A 21,041-nucleotide genomic window follows, 5' to 3' on the forward strand; every position below is an offset into this window, starting at 1 on the left:
CGAAATTGCGCCTGCGCGCTCCTGTTTATAGGGACGCTTCACAGAACGTGCTCACTCACAACTCCATCTCCAAATACTCAGCAACAACAAAAGTTCCTACTCCTGATTAGGGAGCCCAAAGCTAAGGCGTCCCAGCCTGACCAACCATACTAATACCTCCACATGGCGCTGCAACGTCCTCATGGCAGACAGGTACTTGTGAACCGCTATTTGAGTGAGAGACTCTCATGTACACAATGTCCCATTCAGTAACAACCCTGGGGTCCGCACTGCCGATTCAGATGTTACTATTGTGCTGTAAAAACTCCACCATACTGCTGTGACACAAAGCCTTCACCTGTGGGATTTGATGCAGTCATCCTGTAGATTATGGCATCTGATAATGGCTGCACCACTTCCTGTTTAAACATCATTTACAGCAATAGTTGGTATGAGATAGTTACAACATCAGCCCACACGCTTCTCACCCACGGGTATATAGATATATAGGTAAAGATATATGCTGCACCTCCCACATATACAGGTATTACCATTGTGCCGGCACAGATATATATCTGGAATTCCCGTCATTGCACGTTATAACGAAGTGAGAATTCACAATACACATATCAGGAGAAGAGATTCAATCCTGTGATATACGGTAAAGCCAAAAGTCAGGGCGTTGAGGACCTGGGGCTGGATATAAATATCTTCTGTATAAACCAGGGGGGTAGCTAGAGGGGGTGCACAGGTAGCATTTGCCCCCTCTATGAGCTACTGTGTAAAGTGTATCCTACTATGGTGGACTGAAGAGACACTGCAAGAGAGTATCCAATAATGGTGGACCATGAGCTACTCTACCAGAGGGTATCCCAATCTGGTGGACTGAAGAACTACTCTGTAGAGCATATCCAACTCCAGTGAAGTGAAGATCCATTCTACTCTGTAAGAGCGTTTCTCACTCTGGTGGGCTGAAGAGCTAGACTGTAAAATAGTCTTCCACATGGGAGACTGAAGAGCCACTGTGTAAGAGCATATCCCACTCTGGTGGACTGAAGATCTACTCTGTAAGAGGTTCTCCCACTCTGGTGGACTGAAAATCTACTCTGTAAGAGGTTCTCCCACTCTGGTGGACTGAAGATCTACTCTGTAAGGGGTTCTCCCACTCTGGTGGACTGAAGATCTACTCTGTAAGAGTGTCTCCCACTCTGGTGGGCTGAAAATCTATCCTTTAAGGATGTCTCCCACTCTGGTGGGTTGAAGAATGAACTATAAGAGTGCCTCCCATTCTGATGGACTAAAGATCTACTCTGTAAGAGGTTCTCCTACTCTGGTGGACCAAAATCTACTCTGTAAGAGTGTCTCCCACTCGGGTGCACTGAAGATCTACTCTGTTAGAGTGTCTCCCACTCTGGTGGACTGAAGATCTACTCTGTAACAGTGTCTCCCACTCTGGTGGACTGAAAATCTACTCTGTAACAGTGTCTCCCACTCTGGTGGACTGAAGATCTACTCTGTAACAGTGTCTCCAACTCTGGTGGACTGAAAATCTACTCTGTCACAGTGTCTCCAACTCTGGTGGACTGAAGATCTACTCTGTAAGAGTATCTCCCACTCTGGTGGACCAAAATCTACTCTGTAAGAGTGTCTCCCACTCGGGTGCACTGAAGATCTACTCTGTTAGAGTGTCTCCCACTCTGGTGGACTGAAGATCTACTCTGTAACAGTGTCTCCCACTCTGGTGGACTGAAAATCTACTCTGTAACAGTGTCTCCCACTCTGGTGGACTGAAGATCTACTCTGTAACAGTGTCTCCAACTCTGGTGGACTGAAAATCTACTCTGTCACAGTGTCTCCAACTCTGGTGGACTGAAGATCTACTCTGTAAGAGTATCTCCCACTCTGGTGGACCAAAATCTACTCTGTAAGAGTGTCTCCCACTCGGGTGCACTGAAGATCTACTCTGTTAGAGTGTCTCCCACTCTGGTGGACTGAAGATCTACTCTGTAACAGTGTCTCCCACTCGGGTGCACTGAAGATCAATTCTACTCTCTAGAGCAAGGGTCCTCAAACTGCAGCCCATGGGCCACATGCGGCCCGCCAAGCACTTCTGTCTGGCCCCGCTGACAACGCCGGCAGGCGTGCATTTATAATGAAGCTCCTGGGGAGTTCGGGCCAGGCCATGGAGCGCACTTCACTTTACCTATTGGAGGGCACCGCTCCCGATGTCTATGCAACCTGCTCTGCCTCTGGCCCACTGTTTAAAAAGTTTGAGGACCCCTGCTCTAGAGCATATCCCACTCTAGTGAATTGAAGATCAATTCTACTCTGTACGAGCGTTTCTCACTCTGGTGGGCTGAAGAGCTAGTCAGTAAGAGGATGTCCAACAATCCTATCCTATCTATTCTACTAATATTATAAATGTGAAAGTTTGGATGTTTGTTAGTCAATCACGCAAAAACAGCTGAACGGATTTGAATGAAATTTGGCACATAGATAGATTGTAACCTGGAGTAACACATTGCTACTTTTTATCCTGGTAAATGACATGGCTTCCCGACTGTTATGAATTTATGTTCATATACTATATTATACTGCTGCTGCAGCGGCTTATCTCAGCCAGGTCTGTTATCCACACTAACCCTCAGTGGATTGTCTACACACATTTGCATATTATCTGATCTGCTCCAGGCAGTGCTGACACACTGACACGGGCAAACACCTTTAATCCAAATTGGCAGTTTGTAAATTTTTTAACATGCCGGGAAAAGGAAAATCTAATTTGTCGCAAACAACGAGAGCTATGAAGGAAGCCAGAAGTCACAGAGTTTTCCTCAAGCGCAGCTATGGGGGATCATCGACGCCAACAACACATGCATTATATGGCGTTGCAGCGAGCTGCTGAGATACCAGAACAATTACAGGCACGGTGCAAAAAACAACTTCAGTGCCAGCTTGAGAGTTGCTGAAATGCCGAAGCATGCTGATCATCAACGCCAACACCACGCTCATTATAAGGAGTCCGCACGAGCTGTCGAGATGCTGCAACAATCACGGGCACAGCACAAGGAACCAATTCAGTTCCAACCCAGCTTGACAGCTGCCGAAACGTCTCCCACTATGGTGGATTTAAAAACAATCTGTAAGAGCGTCCCCCACTCTGGTGGATTCGGTTCATTCACGCTTTACACGGACTCCCATTCCTTTCAGTGGTCATTAGGTAATACTACACTTCACCTGCAGAGGGCGCTGCAGGAGATAAGTGTGGCTAACCACAATTTCCCCACGACTGATTGCAGGGGTTGATAAAAACCGTATCAGGTCTAGCAAGTTGGTGGACCAGGAAAACTCTTTGATGTTGCAATAAAATTTTCCCCACAAACAAAAAAAAATTCCAAAAACAAACTAAAATAGAAAGTCAAATTTTTTGGCAACGCTCCTTGAGAAATATATGCAAAGAAGTTCCCGTCTGAAAGGAGAAGGAAAATCTGAGGAAATTCACTGTTTTACATAGCGGTAAGGGGTATTTGCTCTTGCGTTGTGTGAGGAGTTTATTTGCTTTGAAGGTTTGTAGAAAACGCTGACACTTCTAACAAAAAAAATCTAAAAATATTGTCCATTATTATGATGAAATTGCAATAAACACTTCAAGTAAACGTCGCGAGACGACAAAAGAGGGAACCGTAAAAAAAAAGGGAAGCAAAAAACTGAGAACTCTGCAGTTATCGTGTAAGATAAGATTATGCTAATAGGGAAACATAGTGACACGTCGTGTGATAAGCGCCTCGAATCTTCCCAGTCTGAACCTCAGCCCACGCAAATGGCTTGTCTACTAATAGAATATATACGGAGTATTCAAGGGAATATTCCAGGTATAACTGAGGTTCATGTCTTTGGCATACTTGGAATCCATGATGTCCCCTCTGGCCTTGACTAAGCCCAACATAGTAGTGTTCCTTTAACCCCTTTCTGCTCGGCCTTGTACTATTACGTTACACTAACTATATAGTTATAGCTCAGCGCCATACTAGTACAACACTAGAATGGTGTGGGCTCGGGAGCTGTGTTTGCACCATGGTACCAATTCCAATTACAGCTCCCCCCACAAAAAACAAACCCTCACAAACGGTACTTTAAACTATATTTTATTTATCAAAAAAAGGGGTTTTATATTGTAAAATTAGTAAAAAAAAATAAATAAAAAAACAACTTGAAATAGCCATAATTAAAATGTCCATCAGAAAATAAAGTTACTCTAGCAAAAAACTAGACATAGTAAAAATGAAAGCCAAACAACGACACTGTCCAACACTGACTCTTATCAGCTGCTCTTCCCAGACATGTTTTGTTTTTGCATTTGTGGTCTTTATACTTCCCGCCATCCAAAACCCATAATCTATCTAAATTTTTGTCATATGAGGGCTTATTTTTTGAGGGACAAGTTGTACTTGGTACCATTTTTTAAAAAAAAAATCAGATACTTTTTATTAACCAATTTTTCTTTATATAAAAACAAACAAAACGACATCAACGTAACATCAATACAAGGTAAAAATGTCCATTAGGACCCCCCACTAAAACTCACAAACATCCTTCGAATCATAGCAAAGGATAGCAGTCTAGGGATCAAGAAGCAGGTAGAGTAGAAGAGAGATATATCTCTCATCAGAGATGGGAAGGGAAGATCAGGTGTACCCAACCATGCGCCCCCAATTTTTTCAAATTTAGTTTGGGCCTTTCTCTGTATATATACTCCCCTCTCCAGCCTAATAGCATTATTGACTCTGGATATCAATTCCACCAGAGAAGGAGGGCTCGGGTCCAACCAATGGTAAGCAATCAATTTTCTTGCCTGGTACAATACCCTAGACCAGGGGTCCCCAACCGCCGGTCCGCGGACCAGTACCGGGCCATGGGGCATGTTGCACCGTTCCACGTACCGGCGGGGTAGAGCCAGGACCCGCCATCCGGCTCCACAACATGGACGCTTGGTTGTTGCTCATCTAGATAAGGTGAGCAAAATGCGGGGTTGAGCCGGGACCCGCTGTATTCTAGTACTATGCAGGACATGCAGCCGGTCTTGGCTCCACCCCGCACTCGCCTACCAAACTTTGGGCAACTACATTACATGTCACTTGTCCCTGTAATATGTAATGTGGCTGTAGTGAGGCTGTAGTGAAGTTAATAGCAGCATTAGGAGTGATATCCGTCATCAGTAGCCATCTTCATAACAGTGTCCGTCATCAATAATTGACATTCCCATGCTTAACCACGCCCCCAACCACACACCTTTCCCCAGCCCCATCCACACCCCTTCCCGCCCCCACCGGGCCATAGAAAAATTGTCTTGCTGAAACTGGTCCCTGGTGGAAAAAATTTTGGGGACCACTTCCCTAGACAACCCTATAAACTACGGACTTTCCAGGTCCACCCCCTCCCCCAAATGATTTAGGAGGCAAACTAATGGTAAAGGGCAAAAGAGTATACCTGGCCAAGCAAGGACAGTACCTGATTCCAGTAATCGGTTAACTCCTGACACTCCCACATCATAAGCAGGAGATGTGCGGCTTCCATACTACAGCGGGGGGCATTCGGCATCAGAATGAATATTCATACGGGACAATCTCTGTGGAGATTTTTTAGGGAGGCAAAACAGCAAAAACATTTTTATGTCTTTTTATATTTTTTAATTTTTTTCGGCTTCCATTTTTAGTACAATCTACTGCAGTCCTAATATATATTGCAGTATATTGTAAAATCTCTTCTTCTATTACAGACTTCCTCCAGCAGCCCGTTATAGAGAGTGTTCTTGTGACAGGTCCGACAGCCTTCCCAGCTGTCGTGGTAAAGTAGTTGAGGTACTACTAGAGGGAAGGTGAGTATAACTGTTTTTATGTTTACTCACCTCCCCCGGGTATCCACCCTCTTTTGCCAAACAAGCTTGGCCCAAAACAAAGGGAAAGGCCAAAGCTCACAAAACAAATATTGTGCGGCTCCACCATATCCAATAGGAAGTTATATGATAGTGATTATTTAGTTTGGAAAACTGAATTTTATCCACCATGTTAAGTTAGTAGAGGATGGGAGCCCTTAGATGGGACCTGACCTGTCCTGCATTACACAGTCAACCCATTGATGTGAATGGACACTGTGTAATACCATGTTTCTCCTGCGGTGGTGCTGTAGGGAAATCAAAGACTTCCTTGGCGAAGTAAGTCATCTATATAACCAAGCAGAATTTATGGTTTTTAGTCTTTGAAGAGGTATCATGGCGGCTATAGGGGTGGTCACTGAATTTTTCCATAGATAGATACAAGGAATTGTGATTGTAACACAATTTTAGTAGGAGAGGAAGTTCAAGGGTTGATAGAAACTGGTTGGCTTTATTTTTCTGGTGGAATTGCTGGACACTCACATTAGATACAATTAGATTAGATACATTCATATTAGATACAATGGCGTTCTAATTGTTTACAGCCTGATACATCTAACAGTAATATATAGCATATGGATCTCTTATCGTATTACTTCCTCTAGGTAGTAACACATATGGGACCAAAGCTACCCCCGATTGCTTAACATTGCTACTCTAGGCGTAATCCATCCAAATATTGTAGATATTCATCCTTTAGAAAACTCACAACACATGAGGACAGATGTATTGTATAGCGCGGCTATGATGGGAAGGGCACTTTTAGCCCCGAGCACATATATCAAGTATATCCATAGGAATGCGTTCAATCCAAATCCCATTGGCTGGTAGAGGCGAGTAACTGACCCACCATAGTCCAATATAAAAATGTATACCGCAATATGTTATTTCCATATGGGAACCTATGGGCAGTCTACCGGCACCCAATGGACTGCATTGCCGCATGTGCTGCTATTGTTCTTGTCAACCATAATGGAGTCTGATGGAGGCTACAAATGAAGCGCCCAACACTGGTGGGAACACATTAGGCAACCTATAGGCAAGATGTGCCATTGAATGCCTAGACGTTGCCGTATGTCAAAGGCTTTGGTTGGAGGTATAGGCTGACACGTACCTCCAACGTCTACTGCGGTGTATATTTGGAGAATGGTCAATTGGAGAATTTAGAGAGTCCACAGAGCTCATCCAGGCAGTGCGGTGACACCAGGTCCCAACATGGCATCCCATAGTGAATAAGTTGCATTGTGTTCCACATGTAGGAAACGCCCTATACCTGACATGTACGTGTTTCCTGTGCTGCTGTGTTCAGAAATCTCTGTTCACCATCGACACCACAAATACAGCATGCACAGTATACCATGTGTTACTGTGTGACGGGTGCGCGTGCAACGTAAAAATGATGTTTATCCAGTCGAAAATACGATTATTTCCAAGAATCTTAGTGCAGATCTGTTACTCGGCAAAGCCAAGTCAATGTGACCATGAACAGAACTGGTGTGTAGGGTTGAGCGATCGGGATCGGGAAAGATCGGATCCCGATCGGCGATCGAGTAAATTTCACTATCACGATTGGAATTCCGATCCCGATCTTTTTCGGCGGGATCCAGGTCTCACATTAGTTCCCACAATGCTTGGCTACTAAGAGGGGGTCACCGATGGGTCACTTACGGTCTATTCTGAGTACTGGGGAGGGTGGATAGGTCATAAGTGATGTGTAAGCGCACCCTCCAGGGCAGAGATCTGGCTCCATCTGCTAAGGTTTAACCCTGAAGAGTTGTATGTAAGAGCGGTGGCCCTGTGCAATAGTCAGGAAGTGGCTTAGCTCACCATGGCTGCTGCAGGTTTCGATGACTCCTCGTAACCTCTTTTAGTACATTTCCTCACTCTCGACGTTCATCGGGCGAAATTAGGGAATATAACTGATCACTTTAGAGGACATTGAAGACCTGACACGGTGCGTGCAGTAGGGGGTCTTTCCCAAAAAGTCACATGAGATTGAAAAAAATTTGGGGCCAGTAAAAGATTTCCCCTACTTTTACGATGGCAAGGCAGTGCCGAAACAGTGCCAAATTATCACTGGCAGAGAGGCAACAATGGTCACTACAACGGTAGGGTTCCTACCTGTGTTAGGATTGGGTCCTGCAGGGTTCTCTCTCAGTGCACATCGCCACATGCGGGTCAATCTAATTCTTGCCCTCGGCCTCGGGTAGTGAGGTGTCTGGAGTGTAAGTCCAGCTTTCGGCCTACTGAGCATGCTCAGACATTTTGGAGCTGCTCAGAGGCTAAGTCCCGTTTTGCCCATACTGAGCGTGATCGGTGACATCATGGCCACCACCCTGTTGGGCGGGGACTAGCCTTTATATGGTGTGAGCCGACGCCCGCCCGGTGCTCACACTTTGACTAAATACCTTAAGACAGAAGGTTAGGGCCAGGTTCCAGTTAATGATAGGAGCAGTCTCTAGGGATCTAGGTAGGATTCCTTGGCCCTGCCAGTGGGAATCAGTAGCCATTTAACTGTCTCCTCACTTTGTAGCTCCTAGCTATTGCAGGAGCATGTTTTGTTGCTGACCTGGGGTGAAGGTTAACCCTTGGAAGCCTCGCTGTTTCAGCTGTACTGTGCACCTGTCCAGTGAGGTTAACTGGCAGAGTGTTGTTGCAGCTTGTTCACATTGTGTACCGCGCCACATGACTGCCAGTGCAGTTAAACTGGTAGCATACTGTTCAGACCTTACAGCCGCCCATCTGGGCCTGTGGACCTCGCTGCAGTGCCTTGCAGACATATTATTTTTAAACATATACACAGAACCGTAACAACCTGCAACCATTACCAGTTAGGCAATCTGCTTGGTAGTATTACAAATTCAGAGGCAAGAAAACTAGAGGATCAGTTCGGAAGTATATAAATCTATGGAACTATTTTGAGCATTGGTTCTCAGCTTTTACCTGGACCTATTGTGTATTGTGTACTGGTATATTGCAACTACTACTATATAGGCACTCCAGGGGTTGACCCCCTTACTTGGCCTCTGATTTGGGCATTCTTTGTTTCACATGATCACCTTGAGTGCCAGCCACAAAAGACCTCTCCTAGGCTGTAGTCTAATCCATGCCATGCTATAGCTCCCAAAAATTATTGCCATGAGCTTCTCAGGGCTCGGCATTGGTAATACTCCGGCTCTGAGGTAAATGAAACTTGGAAAGTTTAAGTAAAGTTCTGCAATATTTGGGAAAGTTTCCTTGTGTTACACTTTCAGAGTGTTTGCAATAATCGTCATGCAAAGAACCCGTAGCCCTATAGTGTATCAGCATTCGCTTGGCCGTACAGGAAGATACTTCGTACAGAAACTCTACCAATCAGCTCTGTTGCAAGCCTCAAGTCAGGAAACCTTTGAAATAGCTGCGAGTATGTGAGGGCAGTGTAGCAACATCTCACTTCGTCTTTCCTTTATGCTTGCAGGAAAAAAGCACCAATGTGAAGTCCCTCACAGCTATGTTTAATGCTGCACCCAGTCCCATGGAGGGAACTGAGAAGACTCCGGGACCTCCTGCGTTAAATTCCTTTCAAGCAAGAAGAGCAGAATTTGCAAAAGGTAACAACTCCACCCCAGGAACCTTCCCCAAGAAACCTCTGCAGGTTCCTAAATCTGCATCTGATGAAGCAAAACCCCCAGTGCTAAGACCAGTAGGTATCAACAGAATTGGGGGTTCAATTCATGGAGCAAGTCAAGACTCGGACGGGAAACCTGTGTTCCCCAAACCATCAGGATTTAAGGCTTTTGAACAACAGAAGGATGAACCAAAGGCGCCATTTCCAAAACCCATTGGAAATAAACCATTTATGACCACTAATTCTCCCCAGGAACATAAGTTTGGGGTCAAGCCACCCATTCCAAGTGAGCCAAAAGAAGACCAGCCAAAACCAGTCTTCCCCAAGCCATCAGCTGTAAAAGCTTCAGAGAATGAGTCAAAACCCTACATGCCAAAGAAGCCGCCATTTGGGGCAAAGCCTTCGTTGAATACCGTAGGATCACCAAGTGAAGCCAATTCCAACAAACATGGTTTAGCCACAAAGACATTCTCAAATTCCACGGACAATAAGCCTATAAAGCAAATAAAAGAAACTACAGAAGAAAATCCGGCCCCAGGTCCTACAACTCCGGCCTTTCTTGGAAAACCATCAAGACCCACCGGGATTAAACCGCTACAGAGTCCGTTTCTTAAGCAAAACACAGATGAGCCGAATGACAGGATAAAGCCCAGTACTCTGGTGAAAGAGTATCAGCCCAAAGCCAACCATAATGGAGCCAACACGCTACCCCCTGCATCAAAATTCCCAAGAATACCATCAACGAGTCAAATATCCACTGCCTCGGACAACCTAAAGGAACAGAAGGACTCATCGGAACCAAAGCGAAGACCTCTGGCGACCCCGGCTCAACTAGGCCCTCCACCTCAAAAGCCAGCGAGACCTCCAAACGTAGACCTAGAGCGATTCAGAAGTGGAAAGACCATGGGTATGTTGGATTTTAAGTTTTTTGATAAAAAAAAAATGTAGATTGTGTTGAGTTTCGAAGTGAATTTTTGGTTTCTGAATTATTTCTATGCACATTTTTGGTTTTATTGCCGATGATTTGTCTTTCTCTGTTATTCGGATTTAGAGTTAAAGCTGTAAAGGAAGGGTTTCAGGAATATGTGGAATTCCAATAGGCAAAAAGTTGTTTTTGTCAAATTTGCCCAAATTTTTGAATCTAAAATTAAGGTATTACCTTTTTTTGGTGAGGGAAGGCAAAGGACAACTGACATGACTGCCATTATGGTTCCCATATACTGTAAGACTGGTGTACTTTGGACCCAACCGAAGAAATTAGGCTTCTGATGTGCTTATGTGTTGGAGTCAGAGTTGGTAGTTTGGCTTAATGAATCCACAGCTATGCTGGTCCAGGTCTTCCAGTGTTCATACCGGCTAGGTCAATAATTTGTGGACCCTTTTTTTGGGGGGGGGGGGGAGAAGGCAAGGGACAACTGACATGGCTGCCATTACAGTTCCCATGTTGGGCCATATACTGTAAGACTAGGGTACTTTGGGCCCAACACAGGGAATGAGGCCCCAACTTCTGAAGTGCTTATGTGTCGGAGTCGGAGTTGGTAGTTTGGCTTAATGAATCCACAGCTATGCCGGTCCAGGTCTTCCAGTGTTCATACCGGCTAGGTCAATAATTTGTTGACCTAGCAAGGCAAGGAACAACTTACATGGCTGCCTTTACAGTTCCCATGTTGGGCCATATACTGTAAGACTAGGGTACTTTGGGCCCAACACAGGGAATGAGGCCCCAACTTCGGAAGTGCTTATATGCCATCGATGAGGACGCCTGCTGGACTGTCACCAATAGATGAGGTTGTCCATCATTTTAAGGTGCTGGTGTACCAAATGTCTTGAGGATGTTCTCCCCTTGGGTGGTGCTTCTTGTTCTTGCATGGTTTCTATATTTTTGGATAACAATTCAGATTTCCTATATAAATTCTATCTGACAACTGCTGTGAACGTTGTAACGCCGACCACAATTGTTGTCAACCAGATTTGTCAGCAGTAGATGTAACTGAAATACAGCGGAAGAGGGAAGAAGACTTCAAAAACTTCATTTTCTGGCCGTTTGGCAGCTTAGAAATCCCCTTTTTCTCGCTTTATTTACTCGTTTCTTTTTTGCCATGTCCGCTTGGTTTTTTGGAACTTCCGCAACTCTGTGTTTCTGCATCTAATATTACACTTTGTGATAGGCGATATAAGGGCCCACTGACGAAACCTGTTTTATCTCTGCATACAATTCTTCCTGCCTGAAAGTGTTTGTCATGCGAGGAGATCAGAAATGGAGGAGATCTAGTTACCCCCATGGACTTCTCTTCTGTGTCCCGACGCGCTGATATTGCAGTTTTCACTTCTTGGTTTAAGCAATCGCTTGAATATTTACCAGCACTGAGTTAAGGCTGTTGAGAAATGTAGACGATATAGAGAAGTGCGGAGAGCTTTGTGTGTCCGACAGTTGTGGAGGTGGTCAGGGTGCCAAGACCTAGAACTTAGACCCCAAATCTAGTACTCGGTGCTCAAACCTACGGAAAGGCAACTGCTCAGCATGTAGCTGCATTCACTTATGAGTTGGACATTGGGTTGACACGTTTTCCACTTTTTCTGGGGCAGAAGGAATAGTCAGTTGTCCCCAATGACTCCTTGTAACTTAGTCATGGATCCTTCAGCCTTTAATCTTGACTCTCAAGGTTGGACAGGCAGGAGACATCAGCATAGCCGGCCACTGACTGCTAATATCATTGGGTTTTTTAATGGTGGCATAGCTAGCAATGGCTGGGCCCCAAGGCGAACATGGAATGGCTAGGCCCCTACACACCCTATTATGCTTCATAGTGGCCCCTGGACACACATTTATGCGCCATAGTGGGCCTCTGCATATACTATTATGCCCCATAGTGGGCCTCTGCATATACTATTATGCCCCATAGTGGCCCTTGTACACAGTATTATGCCCTATAGTGGCCCCTGTACACAATATTATGACCTACAGTGGGCCTCTGCATATACTATTATGCCCCATAGTGGCCCTTGTACACAGTATTATCCCCCATAGTGGCCCCTGCACACAGTATTATGTCCCATAGTGGCCCCTGCACACAGAATTATGTCCCATAGTGGCCCCTGCACACAGTATTATGTCCCATAGTGGCCCCTGTACACAGTATTATGTCCCATAGTGGCCCCTACACACAGTATTATGCCCCATAGTGGCCCCTTCACGCACTATAATGCCCCATAGTAGCCCCTACATGCACTATTATGCCCCATAGTGGCCCCCGAACACACTATTATCCCCCATAATGGCCCCTGCACACAGTATTATCCCCCATAGTGGTCCCTGCACACAGTATTATGTCCCATAGTGACCCCTGCGCACAGTATTATGTCCCATAGTGGCCCCTGCACACAGTATTATGTCCCATAGTGACCCCTGCGCACAGTATTATGTCCCATAGTGGCCCCTGCACACAGTATTATGCCCCATGGTGGCCCCTGCACACAGTATTATGTCCCATAGTGGCCCCTGCACACACTATTATGCCCCATAGTGGCTCCTTCACACAATATAATGCCCCATAGTGGCCCCTGCACACAGTATTATCCCCCATAGTGTCCCCTGCACACAGTATTATCCCCCATAGTGGCCCCTGCACACAGTATTATGCCCCATAGTGGCCCCTGCCCCAGAGTATAATAATCGGAGAACCATAAAAAAACAATGTTACTTACCTCTCCTGTGCTCTCGTGCACTCTCTGCTGATTTCGGTCATCTTCAATGTTGGTACAGACGTCATGTGAGCCGGCCTGCGTTGCGACGCATAATGATGCAGGCCTGGCTCACGTGACGTCTGGGACATCACCAAGCAGACCCGAAGCCTGCTGAAGCACAGGAGAGGCAAGTAACAGTGTTTTTATGTTTCCTCACTTACCAATCCCTGGTCCTGATCACAGCCTCATCCGCAAAAGATGAAGCACAGGTAGCCATGAGCAGGAGCGAGGATCGGTAAGTAAATAGGGCCCGTTACCTGCTGGGGTTAATGATTGTGACTGACCACGGTTGGAGTCAGGAGAAATAAAGCAGTCGGAGTTGGTAGTTTGGCCTACTAAATCCAAAGCCATGTTGGTCCAGGTCTTCCAGTGTTCATACCAGCCAGGTCAACAATTCGCCAACCCTTTGGCTGCTATATGACAATGTTATTTTGGCACTGTATGGTGGCATTAGTTGGGCACCCCATGGCATACTATAAGAGGGCACCAAGAGCAGGCACTGCACAGGGCACAGAGAAATCCAAGAATAGCCCGCACTGGAGAGCTACTATGGTTCCCAAGGGGGAATTTCACTTCCTCAAACCACAAAAGGAACTTTGTAGGCAGATACCGTGTGTGAACTTTGCCTTTAATTGAGTGTCCGGCCCAAAATTGATTTTTCATACTGTGATCTGTCTGAGACGGGGGATACATAGATGTAAAACTGCAGAAATACAGGGAAGGAAAGATACGATGGGGCAGATTTATTATACCTTGTAGGGCCCAAAAAGTCAGAACTTTTTGCAAATATCAGGATTTTTTAACAAAAAATTGCAACATTTCCAATTTTTGCGCCACCCTCAATGGTTTCCCAAAAAGGGAGCTTCAAGGGTGGGCAAGATATGTCATCATTATATCCAGAAATGTGATGTAAATGATGCAGGAAATGTACACGAGCTATGAGATGGCGCACATTACCCTCCCGCCACAGAGGGCGCCTCATCCTATTTGAGGGGTTCCCTCCACCCACTCTGTGGTTATGAAGACTGGCAGTAATAACCCCAGTCTTCATAAATCTGCCCCAATGTTACCGTGCACAGATTACGCTAAATTGCAGAGGAAGACAGCGCGCCACAGCTTCAGCCGCCATCCTCCAGTGACAAGTTCCGCTATCCCCTGCACTTCCCTATTTCTCAGTAGACAATTCCTCTGACTGTTAAGCCTATAAACTTCCCATTTTTGTGCAACGTTAGAAAGTACAGCATGAATAATTAACAGAGGAGTCGATTGTCAGACCGGGCCACAGGTCGGGGCCGCCCCATTGGTTAAACATTGTGTGGCCCCCTACAGCTTCATGGGTGCAGCACGATACGATAGCGTAATCGTGGGAACCTGCATCTGGTTCTGCAAAGCAAAATAATCGACTCCATGGACCCCCAAAGGAGATGATTTGGGGGTTGTCTTCTGCGGTAACTTTAGGACTAGGGTTGAGCAATCGGGATCGGGAAAGATTGGATGCCGATCGGCGATCGAGCAAATTTCACGATCACGATCAGGGATCGGCTGGAAAATGATCGAAAATCAGATTTTGATATCTCAAGATCGGCTCAACCCTACTGTATATATAATATACAATTAGGGTTGAGCAATTGGGGATCGGGTAAGATCGGATCCTGATCAGCGATCGAGCAAATTTCACGATCGGCTGGAAAATGATCAGAAATCGGATTTTAAAATCGATCCTGAAATCTCAACCCGATTTAGGACCCATTATTACGTCAGAGCTTGGGCCCCCCCGGTGGCCCAGTCCAACAATGGACCTGAAGGTGATGCTGTGTTTTTCACCCCATAAAATGGCTTGCCAATTGTAATGTAGCAGGTTTGGACTCTCTGTATCAGCTAGATGGTTTACCTTGTCAGGGTGATGCCCTGGTATTCATCCTTTAACCCATATACACGGACTTTACTGCAGGTCACCACTAGGCCTCTACCTCTAGGAGTAGTCCTAATATAGTTGATGGCTTTCCCAGGCATAAGAGTAGTCAAGTATGGACCGAGGTCAGGGCTGGCAGAGTACGTTCACGGCTGGTGGTGCGGACAACAAGTCAGGTCAGGCAGCATAAGTTCAGAGGTCAGGAACAAGCCAGGCTCAGACAAGGTTATCAGAATAGGAATGAGGATGGTTTCCGTCTTCTGCCCTGCGAAACTAGATAGGAGACAGCAACCTGGCGGTCAGGTTTCAGACTCATTCACTTGAATGGGATTGCAGAGGTGACCGTCCGTGTGTGTCTTCTGCTGGTCCACAGGACACAAAGTTGGACATGCAGGAATACGCACACAATAGTAGTAAGGTGGAGGGTGTATGTAACTCACTACTAAGTGAGATATGTGTAATTTACCAACCAGGGTCCACCATAAGGGGCGTAGCAGTACCCCATCCCTAATACTTGTCACTGTTGCAGGGTCTAGTACAGATTTGACCCAGAAGTTACACCTCTGATTTCATAAGGAGACACAAGAAATGATTCTAAATATTGCAGTATTCTCAACTAATGTAAGTAGCCAGATACAGTATCTGTAACCACAAAGGTACTGGAGCGTAACGCATGACAAGTAATATGAGAGTCCGTATCGTCACACTTCAGGAGTACTTCAAATTCTCAGGTCTTCCAAAAAGCAAAAACAAAAAGATGGAGATGAAGAGCCACAAGATGGAAGAAGAGATAGAAGAATAGGGAAGTGAAAAAGTGTGAAAGATCACACCGAGGTCAGGACAGAAGGAAGACGTCAACAAACTGCAAGGAGGGGAACTTGAAATTGAGTCTCTTACAAGTCAATCTGTTACCAGACCCAGCATATCACCCCAGCCCTGCAGATAGATAGGTTACTGCAGAACCAGCATATCACCCCAGCCCTGCAGATAGATAGGTTACAGTCACCAGACCCAGCATATCACCCCAGCCCTGCATATAGATAGGTTACTGTCACCAGACCCAGCATATCACCCCAGCCCTGCAGATAGATAGGTTAGTGTCACCAGACCCAGCATATCACCCCAGCCCTGCAGATAGATAGGTTACTGCAGAACCAGCATATCACCCCAGCCCTGCAGATAGAGAGGTTACTGTCACCAGACCCAGCATATCATCCCAGCCCTGCAGATAGATAGGTTACTGTCACCAGACCCAGCATATCACCCCAGCCCTGCAGATAGATAGGTTAGTGCCACCAGACCCAGCATATCACCCCAGTCCTGCAGATAGATAGGTTAGTGTCACCAGACCCAGCATATCACCCCAGCCCTGCAGATAGATAGGTTAGTGTCACCAGAACCAGCATATCACCCCAGCCCTGCAGATAGATAGGTTACTGTCACCAGACCCAGCATATCACCCCAGCCCTGCAGATAGATAGGTTAGTGCCACCAGACCCAGCATATCACCCCAGTCCTGCAGATAGATAGGTTAGTGTCACCAGAACCAGCATATCACCCCAGCCCTGCAGATAGATAGGTTACTGTCACCAGACCCAGCATATCACCCCAGCCCTGCAGATAGATAGGTTAGTGCCACCAGACCCAGCATATCACCCCAGTCCTGCAGATAGATAGGTTAGTGTCACCAGAACCAGCATATCACCCCAGCCCTGCAGATAGATAGGTTAGTGTCACCAGAACCAGCATATCACCCCAGCCCTGCAGATAGATAGGTTACTGTCACCAAAACCAGCATATCACCCCAGCCCTGCAGATAGATAGGTTATCACCAGACCCAGCATATCACCCCAGCCCTGTAGATAGATAGGTTAGTGTCACCAGAACCACCATATCACCCAGCCCTGCAGATAGATAGGTTACTGTCACCAAAACCAGCATATCACCCCAGCCCTGCAGATAGATAGGTTAGTGTCACCAGACCCAGCATATCACCCCAGCCCTGCAAATAGATAGGTTAGTGTCACCAGACCCAGCATATCACACCAGTCCTGCAGATAGATAGGTTAGTGTCATCAGAACCAGCATATCACCCCAGCCCTGCAGATAGATAGGTTAGTGTCACCAGAACCAGCATATCACCCCAGCCCTGCAGATAGATAGGTTACTGTCACCAGACCCAGCATATCACCCCAGTCCTGCAGATAGATAGGTTAGTGTCATCAGAACCAGCATATCACCCCAGCCCTGCAGATAGATAGGTTAGTGTCACCAGAACCAGAATATCACCCCAGCCCTGCAGATAGATAGGTTACTGTCACCAGACCCAGCATATCACCCCAGCCCTGCAGATAGATAGGTTACTGTCACCAGACCCAGCATATCACCCCAGTCCTGCAGATAGATAGGTTACTGTCACCAGAACCAGCATATCACCCCAGCCCTGCAGATAGATAGGTTACTGTCACCAGAACCAGCATATCAACCCAGTCCTGCAGATAGATAGGTTAGTGTCACCAGAACCAGCATATCACCCCAGCCCTGCAGATAGATAGGTTACTGTCACCAGAACCAGCATATCACCCCAGCCCTGCAGATAGATAGGTTACTGTCACCAGAACCAGTAACAGTAACACTACATTCAAAAAGCCAAAATTGCTATTTTTTTGTTCATCCTTCCTCCTAAAAATAGCTATAAAATAGGAACCAGAACACACAGACTTTGGTACTAATAAAAACTGCATTTCAGTCCACAAAAAAAACAAGCCCTCACATAATTCTGTTGAGAGAAAACTATAAATGTTTTGGATCTTTAAATATAGCTAATTATTTTCTAACGCAAAGTAGTAAAACAGTAACACAATATATATTTGTCTCCTCCCCAGCTGTAACAACCAGCAGAATAGTAGTGTAGTGTTATTTATACTGCAGTCAAAGCTGTAAATACACAAAACCCATAAAACAACAATGGCGGATTTATTGTTCTCTCTCTCTATGTATTAAAATTTGCAGCACGCTATATAAACACCATAAATAATACATCTCACCCCACAAAAAACAAGCCCTGGAAAAAAAAAAAGAAACAAATAAACAATAAATCTTCATCTTTAACATTGTAATTTTTTAAATTCTATTTTCTGTCCCTGATTATGGGGGCGGCCATCTTGCCTGAGCTCCTCCACTGCTCTGTTAACAGCAATAGTCTGCTGGAGTTGGGTCACTGAGGTCTAATGGTAAGTTTTATAGGACATGCCGTGCGCAGGGGTGGCATCTATTGTTATGATGGTCTGTAGAAGTTTCATTTTCTATTGTAAACCTGTCTGCGATACAAATCAAGTGACTGCCTGCTGCAAAGAGAGCCCCTCCAGGATTGGCATCAGTCTATTATTAGGCTTAGTGACCAGAGTGAAAATTGCAGGACGCCTTAATGTGGTATGACCTTCAGAATAAATTCCACATGATTTTTTCTTGTTTTTTTTTTACTATTCTTAATGTTTTAATACAAAAAATTTTAAAAATTGTCACCATATTCTGATACTACTCGTATCTTTTTAATATTTTCGTTTACGGATCTATGTGGGGCTTGGTTTTTGTTGAGTGAGATGTCGTTTTTATTGGTGCCGGTTTAGGGTACATTTTATAATAATTTGGGGGGAGAGGTGACCAAAAAATGTCAATTCTAGCCTGATGTTTTTTTTTTCCTTCTTTTTTATGTGACGGTGCTCATTGCCGTCGGTCGTTTTTGTCTACAATGCCCCTTTGGCTATGAGAAGATTCTCCCTTCTCAGCTCTCACATATGAACCTGTGGTTAAAAAACGGTCCTCGGTGGTTTTCGGCAGGCAGGTGATAGACAGACACTGCGAGGAATTCATCTACTTTGGGCTTTTTCATGTTTTTTGTGTTAGTGTATTGTAGAGGATTTAAAGGGGGTGTTCAGTTTAAAGTCATCCTCATTGTCCGACCAGAGTGCAGAGCGATTAGAAAGTCTGTCCCATCCTTCACTGGATAGACAATTGTTGTGAAGGAGCACGGTGTAATGCTTCATTAAGCCTGTGGTGGCGCTGCACGGAAACCAACAGATTTTCCCACAGATTACAGCAGATCGCTGATAGTCCCATCAGAAGGTTAGTTTGTGATCTGCTTACAAGGACTCTCCTAAGAACCCCTTTGGTTATGGCTTCTGATGAAACAAAATAAGTCTGCACCACCAATATCTGTACCCCAGTCATCTGCACCATCAATAACCATACCCCCAATCTATTTCACCCTCTATCACTGTACCCCTGGTTCTCTGCACCCTCTATAGCTGTATCCCTAGTCCTCTGCACCCTATATAGCTGTATCCCTGTACCCCCTATAGCTGTGCACCCTCTATCACTGTACCCCTGGTCCTCTGCACCCTCTATAGCTGTACCCCTGGTCCTCTGCACCCTCTATAGCTGTACCCCTGGTCCTCTGCACCCTCTATAGCTGTACCCCTGGTCCTCTGCACCCTCTATAGCTGTACCCCTGGTCCTCTGCACTCTCTATAGCTGTACCCCTGGTCCTCTGAACCCTCTATAGCTGTACCCCTGGTCCTCTGCACCCTCTATAACTGTACCCCTGGTCCCTTGCACCCTCTATAGCTGTACCCCTGGTCCTCTGCACCCTCTATAGCTGTACCCCTGGTCCTCTGCACCCTCTATAACTGTACCCCTGGTCCCTTGCACCCTCTATAGCTGTACCCCTGGTCCTCTGCACCCTCTATAGCTGTACCCCTGGTCCTCTGCACTCTCTATAACTGTACCCCTGGTCCCTTGCACCCTCTATAGCTGTACCCCTGGTCCTCTGCACCCTCTACAACTGTATCCCCAGCATTCAGTATATGTGCACTCCCTCTTATAAGAAACAATAACATGTACCATGGTGGCTTTTTCATAGGCTCCTTATAAAGTGATACCACAGGAAGCCACAACGCTGACAACCACAGTCCTTTCACAGAGATAGCCGAAGGGTCTCCTTATGAGAAAATTCTATTCAATGTCAGGCTGAGTCATTATTAATATTCCTATAACTGGCAGTGCCCATACCAGTGCCATTCACAGTGTCCCCATAACTATACTTATGAGCGGAACTGGAACATATGGGGGGAAAGCAAGAACTCCTGGAATTGTAGAACTGGGAAAATATCCTGGAGTATCTGCACTGGGTAAGCACCCTGGCATAACATTGGAAGACCTGGCGGACGCAAAGCCAATCACTCCAACACTGGGCTTGTGCAACCACAGCACAAAAGTGAGTGTTCCCAAGTGGGTCAAGGTAGTCAGGGCTCATTTCTATGTTTACCACCAAAGAAATGTTGTCATGTGTGCAAAAATATGGTAATGTTTTTGTGTGTTTTGGTGGGGCCAAAGTTGCTTAGAGGGTCAGGTCTGGGGTCTGGTTCAAATACGGGTGGCGTGTCCTATGGAAATGAGTGATCATATAATACATGTAGTATGTGTCAAGTCAAGTCAAAAAGGCTTTATTGGCACGACTGAATATACCGTATTTTTCGGACTATAAGACGCACCCAGGTTTTAGAGGAGAAAAATAGGGAAAAAAAATTTGCAGGCAAAAAATGGTAAAATATTTAATATATGGGAGTTGTAGTTTTGGAACAGCTGCAAGGCCACATTGACAGGTGACCCTGCAGCTGTACGGGGATGTATAGGGCGTTTTTTTTGTGGGGCCAGGTGTAGACCGGGCATTTTCAGACACAGGGATACCTAATGTATAAGTTTCACAGTAATGTTATACTTTTATATGTATTCTAGGGAAAGGAGGTGAACTTTTATTTATTTTATTTTTTATTATATTTTTTTTAAGTGTTTTTTTTTTTGTTTTT

At 45.5% G+C, this 21,041-nt stretch overlaps 1 protein-coding gene across 1 annotated transcript in view; it reads left to right on the plus strand.

The window, feature by feature from the left end:
* The first annotated feature begins 9,347 nt into the window (after positions 1-9,347).
* Positions 9,348-21,041, plus strand: part of FYB1 (FYN binding protein 1) — a 58,540-nt gene continuing 46,846 nt past the window's right edge. The window contains exon 1 of the mRNA XM_075267523.1: positions 9,348-10,425. Within this exon, the coding sequence (XP_075123624.1) occupies positions 9,402-10,425 (1,024 nt within the window). The 5' untranslated portion in view covers positions 9,348-9,401. The remainder of the gene's footprint in view (positions 10,426-21,041) is intronic.

The sequence above is a fragment of the Leptodactylus fuscus genome, chromosome 1, assembly GCF_031893055.1.
Source record: "Leptodactylus fuscus isolate aLepFus1 chromosome 1, aLepFus1.hap2, whole genome shotgun sequence".
NCBI lineage: Eukaryota > Metazoa > Chordata > Amphibia > Anura > Leptodactylidae > Leptodactylus > Leptodactylus fuscus.